The sequence below is a fragment of the Tachypleus tridentatus genome, chromosome 10, assembly GCF_004210375.1.
Source record: "Tachypleus tridentatus isolate NWPU-2018 chromosome 10, ASM421037v1, whole genome shotgun sequence".
NCBI classification, from domain to species: Eukaryota; Metazoa; Arthropoda; class Merostomata; order Xiphosura; family Limulidae; genus Tachypleus; species Tachypleus tridentatus.
The window spans coordinates 20,939,136-20,964,995 of record NC_134834.1 but is presented as its reverse complement, the minus strand read 5'-3'; the positions used below and the strand labels follow the sequence as shown (position 1 = coordinate 20,964,995).

The 25,860-nt window shown below is 37.4% G+C and overlaps 1 protein-coding gene across 1 annotated transcript in view; it reads right to left on the bottom strand.

Moving 5' to 3' along the window:
* LOC143228851 (transmembrane channel-like protein 1) overlaps positions 1-25,860 on the bottom strand; it is a 77,854-nt gene that overhangs the window by 15,406 nt on the left and 36,588 nt on the right. The window contains exons 13-18 of the mRNA XM_076460246.1: positions 23,735-23,804; positions 15,847-16,887; positions 14,217-14,345; positions 13,292-13,359; positions 5,478-5,717; positions 387-512 (exon numbers count right to left, since the gene is read on the bottom strand). Coding sequence (XP_076316361.1) covers positions 387-512; positions 5,478-5,717; positions 13,292-13,359; positions 14,217-14,345; positions 15,847-16,887; positions 23,735-23,804 — 1,674 coding nt within the window. The remainder of the gene's footprint in view (positions 1-386; positions 513-5,477; positions 5,718-13,291; positions 13,360-14,216; positions 14,346-15,846; positions 16,888-23,734; positions 23,805-25,860) is intronic.

The window sequence follows — 25,860 nt, the reverse complement described above, 5'->3', positions numbered from 1 at the left end:
CAAAAAACTCCATATGTACTTTTACATTAAGTTTCGTTAAAATCGGGTCACATTTTGTTATGCTTAAAATACTGACAACCACTGGCTGTAGATTTCTCTAGACCAATCGCGACGCGAGAGTCTGATATCCGTCGTTCTAGAACCCAAATATAACGAACATAGTAATAATAAAATGTGTGCTATGGTAAACGTAATAATAATTTGATTTTAGTAAGAGTGTGATTGTTTGCTTGCAGATTTGTAAGAAATCTTCACGTGATCGCAAAAAAAAAGAACATTATTTCAGAAATCTGAATTATGAAAAATTCGTTATTAAAACCAAAAGAACTTTTACGAACTTGAAATTTGTAGGTCTGTGTTATTGTTAATATTGATATTTTACTTACACGAGTAATAAGAGTAAGGGGATTACCACTCCTGGTGAGGTGACATATTCAATAACGTTGTTCATCCACGAAGGTAGCACACCTTCCAAATAGCTCGTGAAGATTCGATAGATACGGCTGTAGCCACTATGGAAAAAGCATAATAAAAATAGAAACACCAGGTGACTTTAAGATTATAACTGAACTCGTTACATACAAGAAATTGGTCTTGAATTTCTCAGTTTTGAACAAGCCCTCCCTAACCCCAGTGGCACAACACAGACGCCCCCTTGTGTAGCTTTGTGCTTAATTACAAACAAGAAAAAGACTGGTTTTGCACTGAAAAAAAGATGAAAGTTTGATAACAGAATCAGAGAAAAATAACTAATCTCTTATAATCTGTTTTATAATGTGAAGGTTGACACTTATATACAGACAACGGTTTAGATGTTCACCATTCGTTTTGGATAATGGAACGAGCTTTATCAAACTGTATGATTTAGAGACGATGTTCACCAATACTAATACAGATGTTCATGTAACCTACCAATTGAAAACCTTGTTTCATAACTAACACAGATCGATAAAGCTGATTTTAGGATGAATGGTATCATGACTGAGGTTGTATTAGTATTCTGTGGGATGAATGGTATCGTGACTGAGGTTGTGTTAGTATTTTGTGGGATGAATGGCGTCGTGACTGAGGTTGTATTAGTAGTCTATGGGATGAATGGCGTCGTGACTGAGGTTGTATTAGTACTCTGTGGGATGAATGGCATCGTGACTAAGGTTGTATTAGTACTCTGTGGGATGAATGGTATCGTGACTAAGGTTGTATTAGTACTCTGTGGGATGAATGGTATCGTGACTGAGGTTGTATTAGTACTCTGTGGGATGAATGGTATCGTGACTGAGGTTGTATTAGTACTCTGTGGGATGAATGGTATCGTGACTGAGGTTGTATTAGTACTCTGTGGGATGAATGGTATCGTGACTAAGGTTGTATTAGTACTCTGTGGGATGAATGGTATCGTGACTGAGGTTGTATTAGTACTCTGTGGGATGAATGGTATCGTGACTGAGGTTGTATTAGTACTCTGTGGGATGAATAGTATCGGGACTGAGGTTGTATTAGTACTCTGTGGGATGAATGGTATCGTGACTAAGGTTGTATTAGTACTCTGTGGGATGAATGGTATCGTGACTGAGGTTGTATTAGTACTCTATAGGATGAATGGTATCATGACTGAGGTTGTGTTAGTATTCTGTGGGATGAATGGCGTCGTGACTAAGGTTGTGTTAGTATTCTGTGGGATGAATGGTATCGTGGCTGAGGTTGTGTTAGTATTCTGTGGGATGAATGGCGTCGTGACTGAGGTTGTATTAGTATTCTGTGGGATGAATGGCGTCGTGACTGAGGTTGTATTAGTATTCTGTGGGATGAATGGTATCGTGACTAAGGTTGTATTAGTACTCTGTGGGATGAATGGTATCGTGACTGAGGTTGTATTAGTACTCTGTGGGATGAATGGTATCGTGACTGAGGTTGTATTAGTACTCTGTGGGATGAATGGTATCGTGACTGAGGTTGTATTAGTACTCTGTGGGATGAATGGTATCGTGACTGAGGTTGTATTAGTACTCTGTGGGATGAATGGTATCGTGACTAAGGTTGTATTAGTACTCTGTGGGATGAATGGTATCGTGACTGAGGTTGTATTAGTACTCTATAGGATGAATGGTATCATGACTGAGGTTGTGTTAGTACTCAATGGGATGAATGGTATCGTGACTGAGGTTGTGTTAGTACTCTATGGGATGAATGGTATCGTGACTGAGGTTGTGTTAGTACTCTGTGGGATGAATGGTATCGTGACTGAGGTTGTATTAGTACTCTATGGGATGAATGGTATCGTGACTGAGGTTGTATTAGTACTCTGTGGGATGGATGGTATCGTGACTAAGGTTCTATTAGTACTCTGTGGGATGGATGGTATCGTGACTAAGGTTCTATTAGTACTCTGTGAGATGAAGACAACATGGATGAGGTTATGAGCAAGAGAAAAAATATCCGTGGCATGAATTTAGTTTGAAGTAAAAGGCAACAACGTGACAGTTGTCTGTCATTTCTTTCGAACTTGGGTGCTCGGGATAATTTGACCCCGCGCGTGAGAATAATTTGCTACACTGACTAACTATAGTCGCGTTCGGAAACGTTGATGGGAAGTTTCTGAGGAAAGCTGTAAAAAGGCATGATGAAGCTCTTCTTCTCCAGTTGTTGTTGTTGATGAATAGAGATGTTGTGGCTGCAGATGATGTGTAGAGGTGGACAGTGGACACGAAACAGAGAAGTCCATGCATGCATTTGAATTGTCAAACTTGTATCACATTTTATGTTAACAAGACAGTGGAATTATTCTAGTATTAGTTTCGAACTTTTTGAATTTTAAAACTAATTTCATTTTTAAATACAGTTTATTAAATCGGGGTTTAGAGAAACGAATAAGATTGGAGGCCCTTCTTAGGGATTCGATGGAGGCCATACTGTTCAGTGCCATGGCATACTTTGTTTATGAAGCACAAATAGTAATCACTGTATTCAGATCACAGGTAACTCCAAGAAGAAGATGCGTGATTAATATAACACTGCACAGTCTATTGCACTTAACTCCTTAGTCCTAGAATTACGTTATTTTTTAAACATATAACACAAATTGCTAGAATAAGAGAACTGATTTAAACCTGTTGTGCATTTTCATGTAAGTCCTGGAATAACGTTATTTTTATCAATCTAAAACACAGATAACTTTAAGAAGACTATTCAAAATGAAGTAAACTCTGAGAATTCGTTTTAACTTGATATCATGAATTAGTCCCAGAGTAATGATGTATTCTAAGTCCAGACCAATCCATGAAGACTTAGAATTCACTAGAAAACACTGAATGCTCTGTTACAACTTGATGCTGTTATTTAGTTCTACATTATTGTTACATATACTGATGGTAACAAATAATAAACTAATAATTGTACGTGATGTATCAGGTACGTGGAGATACACATATAGTGATAATAACAAATGAGACCAACCTGTACAGTTGATGAAAGAAATGACGTCATAGCTGTATCAAAGGTAAAGTTTTCTGTAATTTGAATTTTCTTTCTTCTTTCATTTGTAACTTTTCACGATACAAGTTTTTGGACTTCAACATGTTTAGGGTACTGTCCAAAACCAACAGGATGTAACTTGCCACAGTTATTAAACTAAATATACTCTTCAAAAAAAGAAACGCAAAAGGCAAAATTTGAGACAAATTGTTAACAAGTTTATTCCGGGTAGTTGTGTATGACATGTGTGAAACTTTGCACATTCACTGCTGAACATCCAAAGTCTACAAAGGCAAAGTCCACGCTCACTAGGTGAAGTTTAACGTCACTCAACGTCAATAACGAGTATGTCCCCCGTGAGCATCCATAACTGCTTGGCATCTCCTGCCCATGGAAGCGATGAGATGACGAATCACATCCTGTGGAATGGCTGTCAACTCAGCCTGCAAAGCTGCTGCAAGCTGAGGTAGAGTCTACGGTTGAGGTTGTCGCCGTCGCAGACGTCGGTTCAAATCGTCCCAAAGATGTTCGATGGGGTTTAAATCTGGTGATCTGGTGGGCCAGGGAAGAACGTTGATGTTGTGGTGTCTTAAGAAGTCAGTGGTGAGTCGGGCTGTGTGAGGACGGCCGTTGTCATGTTGAAAAACGTCGTTGACGTTCACCATGATGGGTTGCACATGGGGCCTAAGAATCTCGTCGACGTATCGTTGAGCCGTAAGATTCCCTCGAATGTGCAAAAGGTCTGTTCTGGCATTATTGGCGATGGTAGCCCACATCATGACGCTGCCACCACCAAATCTGTCAACTTCCTGCACACAGTTTGCTGCAAAACGTTCACCTCGGCGACGGTAAACACGGGTCCTTCCATCCTGCCTACGAAGCATAAAACGTGATTCATCGCTGAACCAAACATGCCTCCATCGTCGATGAGGCCGTACCCGATGTGCCCGAGTCCACTGCAGCCGTGCTTGACGATGTTGCTGGGTGAGGATGACGCCTCTGACTGGACGTCGAGGTCGGATTCCTGCATCTCGTAGACGGTTGCGTACGGTCTGATCGGAAATCCTACACAGCCCTGGTATGGTTGAGGCAGTAGACGTCGCAGTGGTGGTCATATCCCGAAGGTGACGTAACCGGATGTAGCGATCTTGTGCGGGCGTGGTCACACGAGGTCTGCCAGATCGTGGACGGTCACGAGTTGATCCATGTTGTTGGTGACGATTCCATAGCCTTGTGATGGTGCTTGGGTGGACATTCACAGCTCTGGTAACATCTGATCGAGACTCGCCTGCTTCCAAGCGACCAATGGCGTTGTTGCGTTGTGCTTCAGTCAGTCTTGGCGTAACTGTATTGCGTGTCGGTGGCTTAACACTGAGCTATGGAAACCGAGAACCCGTCACTTTTATAGGGATTTTGCACATGTTGCACTTGCAGAACATGCAGATCTCTCAAACAAATTTATTGGACACGAATGCGTTTTGGCGAAAAATCCGATGTTTACCTCCGTTTTCAAAGTGCACAACTTTTATTGTCATTTTGGTCTGACAATCAGTGCCTTAACACGTGTAACATCACATACTCTGAGCTTGTAACGTTATTACATATATTTCTCTTTAAAATAACAAAAATATCCCTTTTGCGTTTCTTGTTTTGAAGAGTATATATACTGCACTACAGTAACTAGTGAGTGACATTTCCCACAGTTGAAACACCTGGTATGACTCTATTCTGGGAAGCGATAGGTTCAAATATTTTATACTTGTGGCAACGATTGTTTTCTACAATAAAAATAGTTTCTCGAAGTCCATGATAAGGGAAAGAAAGAAAAGCCTAAAAGGGTTATAGCCAGGTTGTTTCTAAAACTTAAATGAAAAACGTTAGTACATAAAGTGATAAGAGAACATACCTGAAGGGCCCACAGTGTCAAGAGGATTCTAGCCAGACTTTTTCTAATACCAAATACCAAAACGTTCAGAAATAATCTGTTAAAAGAGAAAATATCTTACCTGAAAGGCCCACAGTGCCAAGAGGGCTCTAGCCATACTATAGAAAAGCCTACTGGAAGAGTACACAGAAACAACATAATAAGTAACAGTGCATAGTAGAAGTTATTAGATCTGGAAGCTTTGAAGACTGTGTCATGAGGAATGTTGCAGGTCAGAACAGCCCAACTTCGAACATACAGCAGAATACAGAGCTTAACAGTGTTGATAGCCGGTAATCCAGGACTGAAGAACATACCCATCCTACAAAACAGTTACAAATGACATATTTTAGGGAAAAGACTGGTTTCATCTTAATGCAACCAGATGAAAAGAATAGTTTAGTTTTAATGTGAGACGATAGATAGATTTGATTTTAACGTAACAAGGGAAAAGAATGGTTTGATTTTAACGTAACAAGGGTAGAGAGTGGTTTGATTTTAACGTAACAAGGGAAAAGAATGGTTTGATTTTAACGTAACAAGGGGAGAGAATGGTTTGATTTTAACGTCACAAGGGTAAAGAATGGTTTGATTTCAACGTAACAAGGGTAAAGAATGGTTTGATTTTAACGTAGCAAGGGTAAAGAATGGTTTGATTTTAACGTAGCAAGGGTAAAGAATGGTTTGATTTTAACGTAACAAAGGAAAAGAATGGTTTGATTTTAACGTAACAAAGGAAAAGAATGGTTTGATTTTAACGTCACAAGGGTAGAGAATGGTTTGATTTCAACGTAACAAGGGTAAAGAATGGTTTTATTTTAAACGTCACAAGGGTAGAGAATGGTTTGATTTTAACGTCACAAGGGTAGAGAATGGTTTTATTTCAACGTAACAAGGGTAAAGAATGGTTTGATTTTAACGTAACAAGGGGAGAGAATGATTTGATTTTAACGTAACAAGGGGAGAGAATGATTTGATTTTAACGTCACAAGGGTAAAGAATGGTTTGATTTTAACGTAACAAGGGTAGAGAGTGGTTTGATTTTAACGTAACAAGGGAAAAGAATGGTTTGATTTTAACGTAACAAGGGTAGAGAGTGGTTTGATTTTAACGTAACAAGGGGAGAGAATGATTTGATTTTAACGTAACAAGGGGAGAGAATGATTTTATTTTAAACGTCACAAGGGTAAAGAATGGTTTGATTTTAACGTCACAAGGGTAGAGAATGGTTTTATTTCAACGTAACAAGGGTAAAGAATGGTTTGATTTTAACGACACAAGGGTAGAGAATGGTTTGATTTCAACGTAACAAGGGTAAAGAATGGTTTGAATTTAACGTAACAAGGGGAGAGAATGATTTGATTTTAACGTCACAAGGGTAAAGAATGGTTTGATTTTAACGTAACAAGGGTAGAGAGTGGTTTGATTTTAACGTAACAAGGGGAGAGAATGATTTGATTTTAACGTAACAAGGGGAGAGAATGATTTGATTTTAACGTAACAAGGGGAGAGAATGATTTGATTTTAACGTAACAAGGGGAGAGAATGATTTGATTTTAACGTAACAAGGAGAGAGAATGATTTGATTTTAACGTCACAAGGGTAAAGATTGGTTTGTTTTTAATGTGACAAAGATAAAGATTGGTTTGTTTTTAATGTGACAAGAATAGAGATTGGTTTGGTTAAAATGTGAGTGATAGAAATATTAGTTTAATTTTATTAGGTCTAAAAACATATTGGCCAGGTGATTAAGGCACTCGACCCGTAATCTGAGGGTCTCGGGTTTGAATCTCCGTCACACCAAACATGCTCGCCCTTTCAGCCGTGAAGGATTTACAATGATACGGTCAATCGCTATTTGTCGGTAAAAGGTAAACCAAAGAGTTGGCGGTGAGTGGTGATGTGTAGCTACTTCCACTACTAAATCAGGAACGGCTAGCGCAGATATTCCCAAGGGTAGCTTTGCGCGAAATTCAAAAACAAACAAACAAAAGAAGTATTAATTTGGTTTTAATATGACAAGAACGAAAATTAGTTTGATTTTAATTTGTCAAGAAGCGAGGCTACTTTGATTTTAAATGTGACCATAAAGAAATTTTTGTTTTAATGCGACAAAAAAAAGATTGATTTGTTTTCCACGTGCCTAGGTAAAGGTTGGTTTGCGTTTCACGTGATTAGACGAAAAATAATTTTTTAATATGACCAGGATGAAGTTTGATTTAGCCCTTAATTTGGTCAGGGTAAGGATTAGTTTGATTTTAATTTGATCAGATAAAGCAACTGATTAGTTTTAATGTGAAAAGTGTTAAATTATGCTAATCGTCTAGTTTGTTTGTTTTTGAATTTCGCGCAAATCTACACGAGGGCTATCTGCGCTACCCGTCCCTAATTTAGCAGCATATGACAAGACGAAAGGCAGCTAAACATCTCCACCCACCGCCAACGAATAGTGGGATTGACCGTCACATTACAACGCCCTCTCGGCTAAAAGAGCGAGCATGTTTAATGCTAAGGGGATTCGAACCCGCGACCCTCAGATTACCTTAGTCGAGTGCCTTAACCACCTCGCCATGCCGGGGCCTGTCGGAAGAGATTCAAACATTCTGAAAATCAGATGATGTATATGTTTTTTCTCCAACTATTAACAGTAATATTCTACTAATTACCAGTGTTTTTATCTTTTATTTCTGATCATCTTTCAAATGAAATACAGAAAATGTCGTTTTGTTATCTAAATGAATAATGCTTCATTGCTTCGTATACTCACGATAACGTGTTAATTGTTTATGTTAAAATATCCATAAATAGCAATATATCAAAATACCAAAAACAAAAGAAGGGGGAAAGTTATCAGAAAAATCTTAGTCGTCCGGTTGAAGTTGTGCTGCATTAGGGCTAACTGGTAATATAACTTTATATTCTGGTTGAAGTTGTGCTACATTAGGGCTAACTGGTAATATAACCTTATATTCTGGTTGAAGTTGTGCTACATTAGGGCTAACTGGTAATATAACTTTATATTCTGGTTGAAGTTGTGCTACATTAGGGCTAACTGGTAATATAACCTTATATTCCGGTTGAAGTTGTGCTACATTAGGGCTAACTGGTAATATAACCTTATATTCTGGTTGTAGTTGTGCTACATTAGGGCTAACTGGTAATATAACTTTATATTCTGGTTGAAGTTGTGCTACATTAGGGCTAACTGGTAATATAACCTTATATTCCGGTTGAAGTTGTGCTACATTAAGGATAACTGGTAATATAACCTTATATTCCGGTTGAAGTTGTGCTACATTAGGGCTAACTGGTAATATAACCTTATATTCCGGTTGTAGTTGTGCTACATTAGGGCTAACTGGTAATATAACTTTATATTCTGGTTGTAGTTGTGCTACATTAGGGATAACTGGTAATATAATCTTATATTCCGGTTGTAGTTGTGCTACATTAGGGATAACTGATAATATAACCTTATATTCCGGTTGTAGTTGTGCTACATTAGGGCTAACTGGTAATATAATCTTATATTCCGGTTGTAGTTGTGCTACATTAGGGCTAACTGGTAATATAACTTTATACTCTGGTTGAAGTTGTGCTACATTAGGGCTAACTGGTAATATAACTTTATATTCTGGTTGAAGTTGTGCTACATTGGGGCAATCTGGTAATATAACCTTATATTCCGGTTGTAGTTGTGCTACATTAGGGATAACTGGTAATATAACCTTATATTCTGGTTGAAGTTGTGCTACATTGGGGCAATCTGGTAATATAACCTTATATTCTGGTTGAAGTTGTGCTACATTAAGGATAACTGATAATATAACCTTATATTCCGGTTGTAGTTGTGCTACATTAGGGATAACTGATAATATAACCTTATATTCCGGTTGTAGTTGTGCTACATTAGGGCTAACTGGTAATATAATCTTATATTCCGGTTGTAGTTGTGCTATATTAGGGCTAACTGGTAATATAACTTTATATTCTGGTTGAAGTTGTGCTACATTAGGGCTAACTGGTAATATAACTTTATATTCTGGTTGAAGTTGTGCTACATTGGGGCAATCTGGTAATATAACCTTATATTCCGGTTGTAGTTGTGCTACATTAGGGATAACTGGTAATATAACCTTATATTCTGGTTGAAGTTGTGCTACATTGGGGCAATCTGGTAATATAACCTTATATTCTGGTTGAAGTTGTGCTACATTAAGGATAACTGATAATATAACCTTATATTCCGGTTGTAGTTGTGCTACATTAGGGATAACTGATAATATAACCTTATATTCCGGTTGTAGTTGTGCTACATTAGGGATAACTGATAATATAACCTTATATTCCGGTTGTAGTTGTGCTACATTAGGGCTAACTGGTAATATAACTTTATATTCTGGTTGAAGTTGTGCTACATTAGGGCTAACTGGTAATATAACTTTATATTCTGGTTGAAGTTGTGCTACATTGGGGCAATCTGGTAATATAACCTTATATTCTGGTTGAAGTTGTGCTACATTAAGGATAACTGATAATATAACCTTATATTCCGGTTGTAGTTGTGCTACATTAGGGATAACTGATAATATAACCTTATATTCCGGTTGTAGTTGTGCTACATTAAGGATAACTGATAATATAACCTTATATTCCGGTTGTAGTTGTGCTACATTAGGGATAACTGGTAATATAACCTTATATTCCGGTTGAAGTTGTGCTACATTAGGGATAACTGATAATATAACCTTATATTCCGGTTGAAGTTGTGCTACATTGGGGCAATCTGGTAATATAACCTTATATTCTGGTTGAAGTTGTGCTACATTAAGGATAACTGATAATATAACCTTATATTCCGGTTGTAGTTGTGCTACATTAGGGATAACTGATAATATAACCTTATATTCCGGTTGTAGTTGTGCTACATTAGGGATAACTGATAATATAACCTTATATTCCGGTTGTAGTTGTGCTACATTAGGGCTAACTGGTAATATAACTTTATATTCTGGTTGAAGTTGTGCTACATTAGGGCTAACTGGTAATATAACTTTATATTCTGGTTGAAGTTGTGCTACATTGGGGCAATCTGGTAATATAACCTTATATTCTGGTTGAAGTTGTGCTACATTAAGGATAACTGATAATATAACCTTATATTCCGGTTGTAGTTGTGCTACATTAGGGATAACTGATAATATAACCTTATATTCCGGTTGTAGTTGTGCTACATCAAGGATAACTGATAATATAACCTTATATTCCGGTTGTAGTTGTGCTACATTAGGGATAACTGGTAATATAACCTTATATTCCGGTTGTAGTTGTGCTACATTAGGGATAACTGATAATATAACCTTATATTCCGGTTGTAGTTGTGCTACATTAGGGATAACTGATAATATAACCTTATATTCCGGTTGTAGTTGTGCTACATTAGGGATAACTGATAATATAACCTTATATTCCGGTTGTAGTTGTGCTACATTAGGGATAACTGATAATATAACCTTATATTCCGGTTGTAGTTGTGCTACATTAGGGATAACTGATAATATAACCTTATATTCCGGTTGTAGTTGTGCTACATTAAGGATAACTGATAATATAACCTTATATTCCGGTTGTAGTTGTGCTACATTAGGGATAACTGATAATATAACCTTATATTCCGGTTGTAGTTGTGCTACATTAGGGATAACTGATAATATAACCTCATATTCCGGTTGTAGTTGTGCTACATTAGGGATAACTGGTAATATAACCTTATATTCCGGTTGTAGTTGTGCTACATTAGGGATAACTGGTAATATAACCTTATATTCCGGTTGTAGTTGTGCTACATTAGGGATAACTGGTAATATAACCTCATATTCCGGTTGTAGTTGTGCTACATTAGGGCTAACTGGTAATATAACCTTATATTCCGGTTGTAGTTGTGCTACATTAGGGATAACTGATAATATAACTTTATATTCCGGTTGTAGTTGTGCTACATTAGGGATAACTGGTAATATAACCTTATATTCCGGTTGTAGTTGTGCTACATTAGGGATAACTGGTAATATAACCTTATATTCCGGTTGTAGTTGTGCTACATTAGGGATAACTGATAATATAACCTCATATTCCGGTTGTAGTTGTGCTACATTAGGGATAACTGGTAATATAACCTTATATTCCGGTTGTAGTTGTGCTACATTAGGGATAACTGGTAATATAACCTTATATTCCGGTTGTAGTTGTGCTACATTAGGGCTATCTGGTAATATAACCTTATATTCCGGTTGTAGTTGTGCTACATTAGGGCTATCTGGTAATATAACCTTATATTCCGGTTGTAGTTGTGCTACATTAGGGATAACTGGTAATATAACCTTATATTCCGGTTGTAGTTGTGCTACATTAGGGATAACTGGTAATATAACCTTATATTCCGGTTGTAGTTGTGCTACATTAGGGATAACTGATAATATAACCTCATATTCCGGTTGTAGTTGTGCTACATTAGGGATAACTGGTAATATAACCTTATATTCCGGTTGTAGTTGTGCTACATTAGGGATAACTGGTAATATAACCTTATATTCCGGTTGTAGTTGTGCTACATTAGGGATAACTGGTAATATAACCTTATATTCCGGTTGTAGTTGTGCTACATTAGGGATAACTGATAATATAACCTCATATTCCGGTTGTAGTTGTGCTACATTAGGGATAACTGGTAATATAACCTTATATTCCGGTTGTAGTTGTGCTACATTAGGGATAACTGGTAATATAACCTTATATTCCGGTTGTAGTTGTGCTACATTAGGGCTAACTGGTAATATAACCTTATATTCCGGTTGTAGTTGTGCTACATTAGGGCTATCTGGTAATATAACCTTATATTCCGGTTGTAGTTGTGCTACATTAGGGCTATCTGGTAATATAACCTTATATTCCGGTTGTAGTTGTGCTACATTAGGGATAACTGGTAATATAACCTTATATTCCGGTTGTAGTTGTGCTACATTAGGGATAACTGGTAATATAACCTTATATTCCGGTTGTAGTTGTGCTACATTAGGGATAACTGATAATATAACCTCATATTCCGGTTGTAGTTGTGCTACATTAGGGATAATTGGTAATATAACCTTATATTCCGGTTGAAGTTGTGCTACATTAGGGATAACTGATAATATAATCTTATATTCCGGTTGAAGTTGTGCTACATTAGGGATAACTGGTAATATAACCTTATATTCCGGTTGTAGTTGTGCTACATTAGGGCTATCTGGTAATATAACCTTATATTCCGGTTGTAGTTGTGCTACATTAGGGATAACTGGTAATATAACCTTATATTCCGGTTGTAGTTGTGCTACATTAGGGATAACTGATAATATAACCTTATATTCCGGTTGTAGTTGTGCTACATTAGGGCTATCTGGTAATATAACCTTATATTCCGGTTGTAGTTGTGCTACATTAGGGATAACTGGTAATATAACCTTATATTCCGGTTGAAGTTGTGCTACGTTAGGGCTAACTGATAACCTTATATTTTAGTTGTCTAAATCCGGAAACGCATCACTGACCACCGAGGAAATGAATTTGGTTTTTGGTTTTTTAGATCCAACACAAAGCGATACAAAGAGCTATACGTTCTTTACTCACCGCGGGTATTGAACCCAAATTTATAACGTTATAAGCCCGTTTACGAGTGACGCAGCTGATCTCTTGTAGTTATCCTTTTGAGGGTTGTGTGATATCAGTGTTGATTGTATCTCCTTTGGATTCTAGCTCAAAGCTTTTTCAGCTATTTAATTTTCAGGTTTTTTTTTTAATAGGCTATGGCTTTAGAGATTGGGTTTACACCAAAAATAACTACTCCAAACTGCTTACCATATCATGCCCTGGTTGTTGACCAGATGGAGAATATTTTCAGCTATCTTAAAATCTCCGTACCCTGGCTAAAAGACAAAGTTTTAAAGACTGTGAACATTCGTTAGAATAAAATTCAAGTTCCTCAAAAACCACGTGGTTGAGTTAGAACAAAGTTATTCAAACGATTGAAATATTGTAAATATTTGTTAGAATAAATTACACAAAAACACAACTTGAAAATGGTCAAAGAGACCGTAAATCTTATTGAAAAACACAATAGAACAATTATAGTACAAGAACATTAACCTTAACACTAAACACATGGTTGGTTTAGTTCTATAAACACCTCTCTGATGGGGAAGATCTTCGAAAACTTAGATGAAACATGTAGTGTCCAAGATAAATGTAATTACTCTATACTCTACCGGGATGGAAGTTTTTAGAAGCTTTAAAGTGGTCAATGTATTTGAACATTATTTTAGGAATAACCTCCCCCTACATCCTCACATGTAGTGTTTAATTTATGGACATTTATTCTTGATTTTACATTTGCTGAATTTCGATAAATTGTATATATATGTAACTAATAATAAATAATACAATGTAAACCACACTTACTGATCATTCATGTCAAATCTAACACGAATTTCTTGTCCGTTTTTCATATCGAACTGTAAGTAGTAAAACCTAAACCTAAATTTCTGATCATTGATGTGAAACCTTCAGAAACTCTTCGGACTATTTCTGATATAGTTCATCGTTAAGTTTGAGCGTTACCAGGATACCAGTCATAAGGTCTTACCAAATAAGGAAACTATAATAACACGTGATTATTTTGTCCCCTCCTTAAGCTAAAACTGCAGCGAATGAACTCGCAGTTTGGGCCATTGGAAATAATTTTAAAAGTAAAAACATATATCACCCTTTAAAACAAGCAGCTTACGAATTTCTTTTCTAAATCCCAACACCAACATTTGTTAGCGAAACGCACGAACACAGCTCGAAGAAAGTCCATTAATATTATCGAGATGACTATCATAATCAAGTCCATCACTGTCAGTTTTACAAGTTCCTGAAAAAGAGGAAAGATCTGGTGAGAAACATGGAACTAGTACAATACTTCGTAGTTGCGATTGAAGAGCATGAAACTGGAATTGTTCACGTCTAAAGAGTTCCATATTGAAATGCATCTTGACAGCGTGAGAAAAACGATTCACCTACTTTATAATATTTATTGCAAAGTTATTTGAATAAAATAGAGCAAGAACAATGCCTTCTAATAAATAGTAGCCCCTAGTGGCACAGCGGTGTGACTGCGGACTCACACCGCTAAACATCGAGTTTCGATACCTGTGGTGGGCAGACTACAGCCCATTGTGTAGCTTTGTACTTAATTCTAACGAAACAAAAATAAATACTGTATTTTCAGTGTCGTGTAAATTATTAAAAAACAGGAATTTGAAATGCAAACAATTGGTGTTTTAAGTTTATTTGTCAAATAATGATTGTTTACTTATTTTAGTTGTGTTCTGATATAATATGTTTGTTTTTGGAATTTTGCGCAAAGCTATTCCAGGCTATCTGCGCTAACCGTCCCTAATTTAGCAGTGTAAGACTGGAAGGAAGGCAGCTAGTCATCACCACCCATCGCTAACTCTTGTTCTACTCTTTTATCAACGAATAGTGGGATTAATCGTCACATTATAAAGCCCCCACGAGTAAAAGGGCGAGCATGTTTGGCGCGACGGGGATACGAACCCGCGACCCTCGGATTACGCGTCACACGCCTTAACACAGTTGGCTATGCCGGGCCTTATTGATTGTTAGTGTTTACTTACTTGTAAAATAAACCATTACCACTAACAAGTACGTTGTTTATTTACTTGCAATATTAACCATGTTTATTTTACCACTAACAAGTACGTCGTTTATTTACTTATAATATTAACCATGTGTATTTTACCACTAACAAGTACGTTGTTTATTTACTTGCAATATTAACCATGTTTATTTTACCACTAACAAGTACGTTGTTTATTTATTTGCAATATTAACCATGTTTATTTTACCACTAACAAGTGCGTTGTTTATTTACTTATAATATCAACCATGTTTATTTTACCACTAACAAGTATGTTGTTTATTTACTTGCAATATTAACCATGTTTATTTTACCACTAACAAGTACGTTGTTTATTTATTTGCAATATTAACCATGTTTATTTTACCGCTAACAAGTGCGTTGTTTATTTACTTATAATATTAACCATGTTTATTTTACCACTAACAAGTATGTTGTTTATTTACTTGCAATATTAACCATGTTTATTTTACCACTAACAAGTACGTTGTTTATTTACTTATAATATTAACCATGTTTATTTTACCACTAACAAGTACGTTGTTTATTTACTTGCAATATTAACCATGTTTATTTTACCACTAACAAGTACGTTGTTTATTTACTTGCAATATTAACCATGTTTATTTTGACCACTAACAAGTACGTTGTTTATTTACTTATAATATTAACCATGCTTATTTTACCACTAACAAGTACGTTAACTGTTTACCTGTCCAAACATAGTCTCCCAGCATAATTTCCTAATTTGTTCTTTAATGGAGTCGTCACCATGGAGAATAAGCCTTACAATATCTTCTTCACCATCACAATCCTTTCCCTCACACTTCGTCGTGAATGTCGACACTTCCTGGCTCACACTTTTGGAGGTCTGTTCGTTGTGGTCAGACATGCAATCCATACCACCGCAGTCTGATATAGTGGAAGTTGTAGGGAGCTCGGAGTCCCCTGGTGACACTTCTGTGGTATTACTTGTTTGGTTATTAACGTTCGTCAAATAAGGGCCTGTCGAAGTTGAAGACGATACCAAACCATCATATTCTTTAGTGTGAGTTACGCAATCTGATATTAACTTCAAACAGTTTTCTAAAGAATCAGGCACGCTGGTATCTAAGTCTGAACTGTTGACAGGCAGCCACTGCCACAAAGTGGTATTTAGCAGAGATAACATATTACGTTTTTGTGAAACGTTAGCGCTTTCAGAAAAAGTTTCGAAAGTTTGATTCAGAGCGCCGGTTTGATTATTAGAGGTCAAGAGGACTGCGATTGGTAAGTTCCACTGATTATCCTCTGTGGAGTTTATCAGAACGGATGTATTGGTTCCATTGAAGACAACGAACCATTCAGTTGTTTCGTTTTCTCTTTCGAGGCTCAATAAATCAGTTTTATTGCTAAACCCGTCGTCGTCACTGAAGTAGGTTTTAGCCCGAGTTTCGTTTCCTGACAAAGGAAGGTCTATATTTTCTGAGAAATTCAATTTCTCCTTTCCAAAATAATTTCGTAACCACGGAAGAAGAACAGTTGTACAATTAACCAGCAATGCAATATTGCACGTGTCCACGTGAGTCTGGTCACGATCCAGTTCTGGTTCAGAGAGTTCTAAAGACAGGCCAACAAGGTCCCGAGAAGGCTCCATCAGCGTTCTGTTCAAAGTAGAGTATAATTCCGTCTGTGTTATTACGAAAGTTGAGAAAACGGGGGTTTGCTCTAACATTGTGGTGAGGTTTGCTTTTAACTCGAACAACGCAGTTGTCTGAAAACAACAAAAATACACAAAAGGGGAGATATACTAAAATTCGCCACATTGAATTACAACAAAGTTCAATTGTAAAGTAGTACACTAAAGTTTATTTTATTATTTGAAAAATAAATGCTACTCAAGCATTCACCTTATTAATGGTAATTTACTCCCAACCTTACATACATACACACACAGAGCGATAAGTCTACGGGCTTCTAACGCTAAAGTCCTACAATTCCCAGAGGTGAACACAACAGATAGCCTAAGATAGCTTTTCTCGAAAAAAAAACGAAAAATTCAATCACTCTGAACAAAGTTTAGTATCCATGTCTTTATTACAGTACTTCAGGGACGTAGATCCTGGGGGATGGGGGTATACATCCCCACTTCATTTTAGGTGGGGGGTATGATGCATACAATCATCCCCCCTACAGTTTGGTCTGTTGAATTGTTTTATTGCATCACAGGCCTACAAATTGTGTGTTTGTTCTTGTGATTCTCGTGTTCTCACCAATCGAATTACATAATTAGGCCTAGATGTAGGGTTTTTCAGTAGCCGAAATGTACATCTTTAATATAGGCGTGCTTTTAAGCTTTTCGATCTAAGCGACAGTTCGTAAGTGTCAGTCAGTAGGCCTAAGTATACATGCAAGTATCGTGGTAACAAGATTACTCTGTGACTGCATGTTTACAGCTTTCAGGCTCACGTAATCAGAGATTACCAATTTGCAAATTGAACAGTTCACATAAGTGGTTGTAAAAAATCATCCCCCCATTGAGTGTAAAAAAAATCTACGCCCCTGCTGTACTTTATCCGTAATTTCACTGGATTATCATATATTCTTTCATGGTGATTTTTAATACGTTAAACATAACTACACTGAATTTCTTCCGTGCCCCATCTTTATCATAACACTTTAAAAAGTTCTGGTTTTGTTTTGAACTTCGCGTAAAGCTACACGAGAGATATCTCCGTTAACCGCCCGTAATTTAGCAGTGAAAGACTAGGGTGAGGACAGCTAGTCAGCGCCTACTTGGACTATTTTTACCAATTAATAGTGGGATTAATGGTTACATTATAACGTATCACGGCTGAAAGGGAGAGCATGTTTTGTGGGATGGGAAATCGAGCCCGTAACCCTCAGATTATGAGTCAGTCGCCCTAACCACCTTGTCATGTTAGGCCTCAGTTTGGAAAAGAAACTCGTGGATTCAGTGGTGTTTTTTTTTAAACAATCGTTTTGTATACTGATTATAAGTAATAAAAACAACGTATATGTTGAAAAAAAATAATGTATTTTTAAAAAATATTTCGGTTAGATTGTTATTTAACTGAATTTTAAAGTACGCGTATCGTAAGATACTGTTAGGAGCATGAATTATGTGAAACTTACCCGGTTAAGAAATACAACGTTAAGAAAACAAATCTATAATTATATATGCAAACACGGTTCGTTTGGATTGAGAAAATATTTTACGTAGAAGAGCGAAGAACGTTTCGACCTTCTTTGGTCATCGTCAGGTTCACAAAGAAAGAAAGAGGTAACTGACCGGAAGCTGACCACATGTTTGGAAGAGGTTGTGTAACTGAGTGTCGGAATGTAGAGGGCGGTGTTAGATGTTTGAATATATAATTTTATATTATTTATTTTATTAGTTTTAATATAGGTATAAAGGCGTTCCTTTATATTGGTTTATTTTGGGTTCAAGTTGTTGTATAAGTAAGGCTTCTTTAATTTTGCGTTTGTTTATGTTTGTTTCTTTATTTACTATTTGAGTGTTTTCTATGGTTATGCTGTGTTTATTTGACTTGCAGTGTTCGAAAACGTGAGAAGGTGACTTTTTTTTAAACATGTGGTCAGCTTCCGGTCAGTTACCTCTTTCTTTCTTTGTGAACCTGACGATGACCGAAGAAGGTCGAAACGTTCTTCGCTCCTCTACGTAAAATATTTTCTCAACCTAAACGAGCTGTTTTTACATAAATATTTCTCTACAAGTGGGTTTTCTCGACATCACTGAAATCTATAATTATTTCGTTGGAAAGATATTTCTCATTAGTTTCAATTTGTTTAAATGTTTTACAGGATCCGAAGTTTGAAACAGGACGAACTCATCTTATCAGTAATATGTAATTCATATATATATTCAAACATCTTGCCCAGATTAATGAACTACTTTGACACACTTCCGTTTATTACGCCAAATTTGGGTTTTTTCGCTTCTCTGAGGGCCCGGCATGGCCAGGTGGTTAAGGCACTCGACTAGTAATCCGAGGGTCGCGGGTTCGAATCTCCGTCACACCAAACATGCTCGCCCTTTCAGCCGCGGGGCGTTATAATGTGACGGCCAATCTCACTTGGTAAAAGAGTAGCCAAAGAGTTGGCGGTGGGTCGTGATGACTACTAGTTGCCTTTCCTCTAGTCTTACACTGTTAAATTAGGAGAGGCTAGCGCAGATAGGCCTTGTGTAGCATTGCGCGAAATTCAAAACCAAACCAAACCACTCTTCTGAGCCCTTGAATGTATTATAACATACCTACAGAGAGCATGCTTCGCTGATTTATCACAGTTTACATAACAAATTCTACTTACCATTTTGTCAACTTTACCAAACAGAGCGAAGATGAGGGTGTACAGATTTAGTAGGTACAACACCAGAATCCTGTATAAAAAATACAGATTTGTATTATATGAATATTTATTATGAAAGGGAAAGATATTGTAAGAAACACATTCGAAATGAATTTCACTGAATTATCATTGGAAAAATACAAACAATATTAATATATAACATAATATCATGAGAAGGGCCTTAGTATTTACAAGGGCAAGTTTCTCGCACAAAACCTCGCTTTTTCCGATGTATAGATATATGTTTATATATGTTTTGGAAATTCGCACAAAGCTACTCGAGGGCTATCTGTGCTAGCCGTCCCTAATTTAGCAGTGTAAGACTAGAGGGAAGGCAGCTAGTCATCACTACCCACCGCCAACTCTTGGGCTACTCTTTTACCAACGAATAGTGGGATTGACCGTCACATTATAACGCCCCCACGGCTGAAAGGGCGAGCATGTTTGGTGCGACTGGGATGCGAACCCGCGACCCTCGGATTACGAGTCGCACGCCTTAACACGCTTGGCCATGCCGGGCCACGCTATTTACGAATGTAACTGTCAGACGTTTTCATCTGGTTAATTTATAAAATACATATTTAACTGATGGAACAGCATAAATTAATCAATTATGAGTTACCAGATCTTACAAAATCATATCTGGTAAACTGGTTATAATTTTGTCATTTATAAAATTTCAGATAAATGAATCTGTAAATAAAACAGGTTTGAGAAAACTGTTCGCCTACGTATGTATAAAATACAAACAGAATTAAACAATAGATTTGTTTATATAATTCTAATTACGATAAGGAGATTAGTGTTAACTGGATTTTCTAATTGTTAAACGTTGTTCTTCCTTCACGTTTTATTCACGCTCGCGTAAACACGAACGCACACTTACCATATGATTGTTTTATTTACTACATTTAGGCTTATGATGGACGCAAATCCTGTTTTCCAAGAGAGCGCCTTCACTGACATCATCGGTGTAGTTGCGTATTACGAGGCAAGATCGTCCTATTGGACGATTTATCGTGTAAAATATTTATATATTTATAGCTGTCAGTATTTCCTCTGAACTTAAATAACGCAGGACGGTTGCACCTAGCGGGCGTTATAACGGAATCAAGATTACTGATTGTTGTTTTCACGACCTCGCTCTACGTAACTGCAAAGAAAGCATATATACAGGGGTATATTGTTTGTTTTTCATTATTTGCTAACATTTCCCCCAGTGATTATAGGGCGGTTTCATGTCACCAATGTTATTAGTTTAAGTCAAGAAGGGCCCGGCAGACCAAGCGTGTTAAGGCGTGCAACTCGTAATCTGAGGGTCGCGGGTTCGCATCCCCGTCGCGCCAAACATGCTCGCCCTTTCAGTCGTGGGGGCGTTATAATGTGACAGTCAATCCCACTATTCGTTGGTAAAAGAGTAGCCCAAGAGTTGGCAGTGGGTGGTGATGACTAGCTGCTTTTCCTCTAGTCTTACACTGCTAAATTAGGGACGACTAGCACAGATAGCCCTCGACTAGCTTTGCGCGAAATTCAAAACAAATCGAACCGTTATAAGTCCATGTCAGATACTGAAACCAGATATTTTAGCATTAAGAGCCGCCATATTTTACCACTTAACCCTCGAGGAGTCGCAAATAAATTATTTTGGTTTGGTTGCAATTTAGTGCAATCATACACAATGGGCTACCTGTGTTCTGCCCACCACAAGTTTTGAAATCTGATTTTTAGCATCATAAGCCTGAAGATGTACTACCGAACCACTAGGGGAGAGATGGCAGTGGAACAGACAAACACCAGAAGAAAAAGAACCTTTGCCAATATATCAACTTTTAATAACACAAGTTTTAAAATTAGAGGTTATTATAAAAATATAAGTAAATACAACAGTTGACTGTTCATCAAACGTCACTATTTCTTGTGAAAGAAAATAAAACAATTATAGGTCTATTTATTATATAGTCGCGGGTTCGAATTCCCGTCGCACCAAAACATGCTTGCCCTTTTAATCATGGGGGCGTTATAATGTGCGGTCAATCCCACTATTCGTTGGTAAAAGAGTAGCCCAAGAGTTGGCGGTGAGTGGTGATGACTAGCTGCCTTCCCTCTAGTCTTACACTGCTAAATTAGGGACGGCTAGCACAGATAGCCCTCGAGTAGCTTTGTGCGAATTTCCAAAACATATATAAACATATATCTATACATCGGAAAAAGCGAGGTTTTGTGCGAGAAACTTGCCCTTGTAAATACTAAGGCCCTTCTCATGATATTATGTTATATATTAATATTGTTTGTATTTTTCCAATGATAATTCAGTGAAATTCATTTCGAATGTGTTTCTTACAATATCTTTCCCTTTCATAATAAATATTCATATAATACAAATCTGTATTTTTTATACAGGATTCTGGTGTTGTACCTACTAAATCTGTACACCCTCATCTTCGCTCTGTTTGGTAAAGTTGACAAAATGGTAAGTAGAATTTGTTATGTAAACTGTGATAAATCAGCGAAGCATGCTCTCTGTAGGTATGTTATAATACATTCAAGGGCTCAGAAGAGTGGTTTGGTTTGGTTTTGAATTTCGCGCAATGCTACACAAGGCCTATCTGCGCTAGCCTCTCCTAATTTAACAGTGTAAGACTAGAGGAAAGGCAACTAGTAGTCATCACGACCCACCGCCAACTCTTTGGCTACTCTTTTACCAAGTGAGATTGGCCGTCACATTATAACGCCCCGCGGCTGAAAGGGCGAGCATGTTTGGTGTGACGGAGATTCGAACCCGCGACCCTCGGATTACTAGTCGAGTGCCTTAACCACCTGGCCATGCCGGGCCCTCAGAGAAGCGAAAAACCCAAATTTGGCGTAATAAACGGAAGTGTGTCAAAGTAGTTCATTAATCTGGGCAAGATGTTTGAATATATATATGAATTACATATTACTGATAAGATGAGTTCGTCCTGTTTCAAACTTCGGATCCTGTAAAACATTTAAACAAATTGAAACTAATGAGAAATATCTTTCCAACGAAATAATTATAGATTTCAGTGATGTCGAGAAAACCCACTTGTAGAGAAATATTTATGTAAAAACAGCTCGTTTAGGTTGAGAAAATATTTTACGTAGAGGAGCGAAGAACGTTTCGACCTTCTTCGGTCATCGTCAGGTTCACAAAGAAAGAAAGAGGTAACTGACCGGAAGCTGACCACATGTTTAAAAAAGTCACCTTCTCACGTTTTCGAACACTGCAAGTCAAATAAACACAGCATAACCATAGAAAACACTCAAATAGTAAATAAAGAAACAAACATAAACAAACGCAAAATTAAAGAAGCCTTACTTATACAACAACTTGAACCCAAAATAAACCAATATAAAGGAACGCCTTTATACCTATATTAAAACTAATAAAATAAATAATATAAAATTATATATTCAAACATCTAACACCGCCCTCTACATTCCGACACTCAGTTACACAACCTCTTCCAAACATGTGGTCAGCTTCCGGTCAGTTACCTCTTTCTTTCTTTGTGAACCTGACGATGACCGAAGAAGGTCGAAACGTTCTTCGCTCCTCTACGTAAAATATTTTCTCAACCTAAACGAGCTGTTTTTACATAAATATTTCTCTACAAGTGGGTTTTCTCGACATCACTGAAATCTATAATTATTTCGTTGGAAAGATATTTCTCATTAGTTTCAATTTGTTTAAATGTTTTACAGGATCCGAAGTTTGAAACAGGACGAACTCATCTTATCAGTAATATGTAATTCATATATATATTCAAACATCTTGCCCAGATTAATGAACTACTTTGACACACTTCCGTTTATTACGCCAAATTTGGGTTTTTCGCTTCTCTGAGGGCCCGGCATGGCCAGGTGGTTAAGGCACTCGACTAGTAATCCGAGGGTCGCGGGTTCGAATCTCCGTCACACCAAACATGCTCGCCCTTTCAGCCGCGGGGCGTTATAATGTGACGGCCAATCTCACTTGGTAAAAGAGTAGCCAAAGAGTTGGCGGTGGGTCGTGATGACTACTAGTTGCCTTTCCTCTAGTCTTACACTGTTAAATTAGGAGAGGCTAGCGCAGATAGGCCTTGTGTAGCATTGCGCGAAATTCAAAACCAAACCAAACCACTCTTCTGAGCCCTTGAATGTATTATAACATACCTACAGAGAGCATGCTTCGCTGATTTATCACAGTTTACATAACAAATTCTACTTACCATTTTGTCAACTTTACCAAACAGAGCGAAGATGAGGGTGTACAGATTTAGTAGGTACAACACCAGAATCCTGTATAAAAAATACAGATTTGTATTATATGAATATTTATTATGAAAGGGAAAGATATTGTAAGAAACACATTCGAAATGAATTTCACTGAATTATCATTGGAAAAATACAAACAATATTAATATATAACATAATATCATGAGAAGGGCCTTAGTATTTACAAGGGCAAGTTTCTCGCACAAAACCTCGCTTTTTCCGATGTATAGATATATGTTTATATATGTTTTGGAAATTCGCACAAAGCTACTCGAGGGCTATCTGTGCTAGCCGTCCCTAATTTAGCAGTGTAAGACTAGAGGGAAGGCAGCTAGTCATCACCACTCACCGCCAACTCTTGGGCTACTCTTTTACCAACGAATAGTGGGATTGACCGTCACATTATAACGCCCCCACGGCTGAAAGGGCGAGCATGTTTGGTGCGACTGGGATGCGAACCCGCGACCCTCGGATTACGAGTCGCACGCCTTAACACGCTTGGCCATGCCGGGCCACGCTATTTACGAATGTAACTGTCAGACGTTTTCATCTGGTTAATTTATAAAATACATATTTAACTGATGGAACAGCATAAATTAATCAATTATGAGTTACCAGATCTTACAAAATCATATCTGGTAAACTGGTTATAATTTTGTCATTTATAAAATTTCAGATAAATGAATCTGTAAATAAAACAGGTTTGAGAAAACTGTTCGCCTACGTATGTATAAAATACAAACAGAATTAAACAATAGATTTGTTTATATAATTCTAATTACGATAAGGAGATTAGTGTTAACTGGATTTTCTAATTGTTAAACGTTGTTCTTCCTTCACGTTTTATTCACGCTCGCGTAAACACGAACGCACACTTACCATATGATTGTTTTATTTACTACATTTAGGCTTATGATGGACGCAAATCCTGTTTTCCAAGAGAGCGCCTTCACTGACATCATCGGTGTAGTTGCGTATTACGAGGCAAGATCGTCCTATTGGACGATTTATCGTGTAAAATATTTATATATTTATAGCTGTCAGTATTTCCTCTGAACTTAAATAACGCAGGACGGTTGCACCTAGCGGGCGTTATAACGGAATCAAGATTACTGATTGTTGTTTTCACGACCTCGCTCTACGTAACTGCAAAGAAAGCATATATACAGGGGTATATTGTTTGTTTTTCATTATTTGCTAACATTTCCCCAGTGATTATAGGGCGGTTTCATGTCACCAATGTTATTAGTTTAAGTCAAGAAGGGCCCGGCAGACCAAGCGTGTTAAGGCGTGCAACTCGTAATCTGAGGGTCGCGGGTTCGCATCCCCGTCGCGCCAAACATGCTCGCCCTTTCAGTCGTGGGGGCGTTATAATGTGACAGTCAATCCCACTATTCGTTGGTAAAAGAGTAGCCCAAGAGTTGGCAGTGGGTGGTGATGACTAGCTGCTTTTCCTCTAGTCTTACACTGCTAAATTAGGGACGACTAGCACAGATAGCCCTCGACTAGCTTTGCGCGAAATTCAAAACAAATCGAACCGTTATAAGTCCATGTCAGATACTGAAACCAGATATTTTAGCATTAAGAGCCGCCATATTTTACCACTTAACCCTCGAGGAGTCGCAAATAAATTATTTTGGTTTGGTTGCAATTTAGTGCAATCATACACAATGGGCTACCTGTGTTCTGCCCACCACAAGTTTTGAAATCTGATTTTTAGCATCATAAGCCTGAAGATGTACTACCGAACCACTAGGGGGAGAGATGGCAGTGGAACAGACAAACACCAGAAGAAAAAGAACCTTTGCCAATATATCAACTTTTAATAACACAAGTTTTAAAATTAGAGGTTATTATAAAAATATAAGTAAATACAACAGTTGACTGTTCATCAAACGTCACTATTTCTTGTGAAAGAAAATAAAACAATTATAGGTCTATTTATTATATAGTCGCGGGTTCGAATTCCCGTCGCACCAAAACATGCTTGCCCTTTTAATCATGGGGGCGTTATAATGTGCGGTCAATCCCACTATTCGTTGGTAAAAGAGTAGCCCAAGAGTTGGCGGTGAGTGGTGAT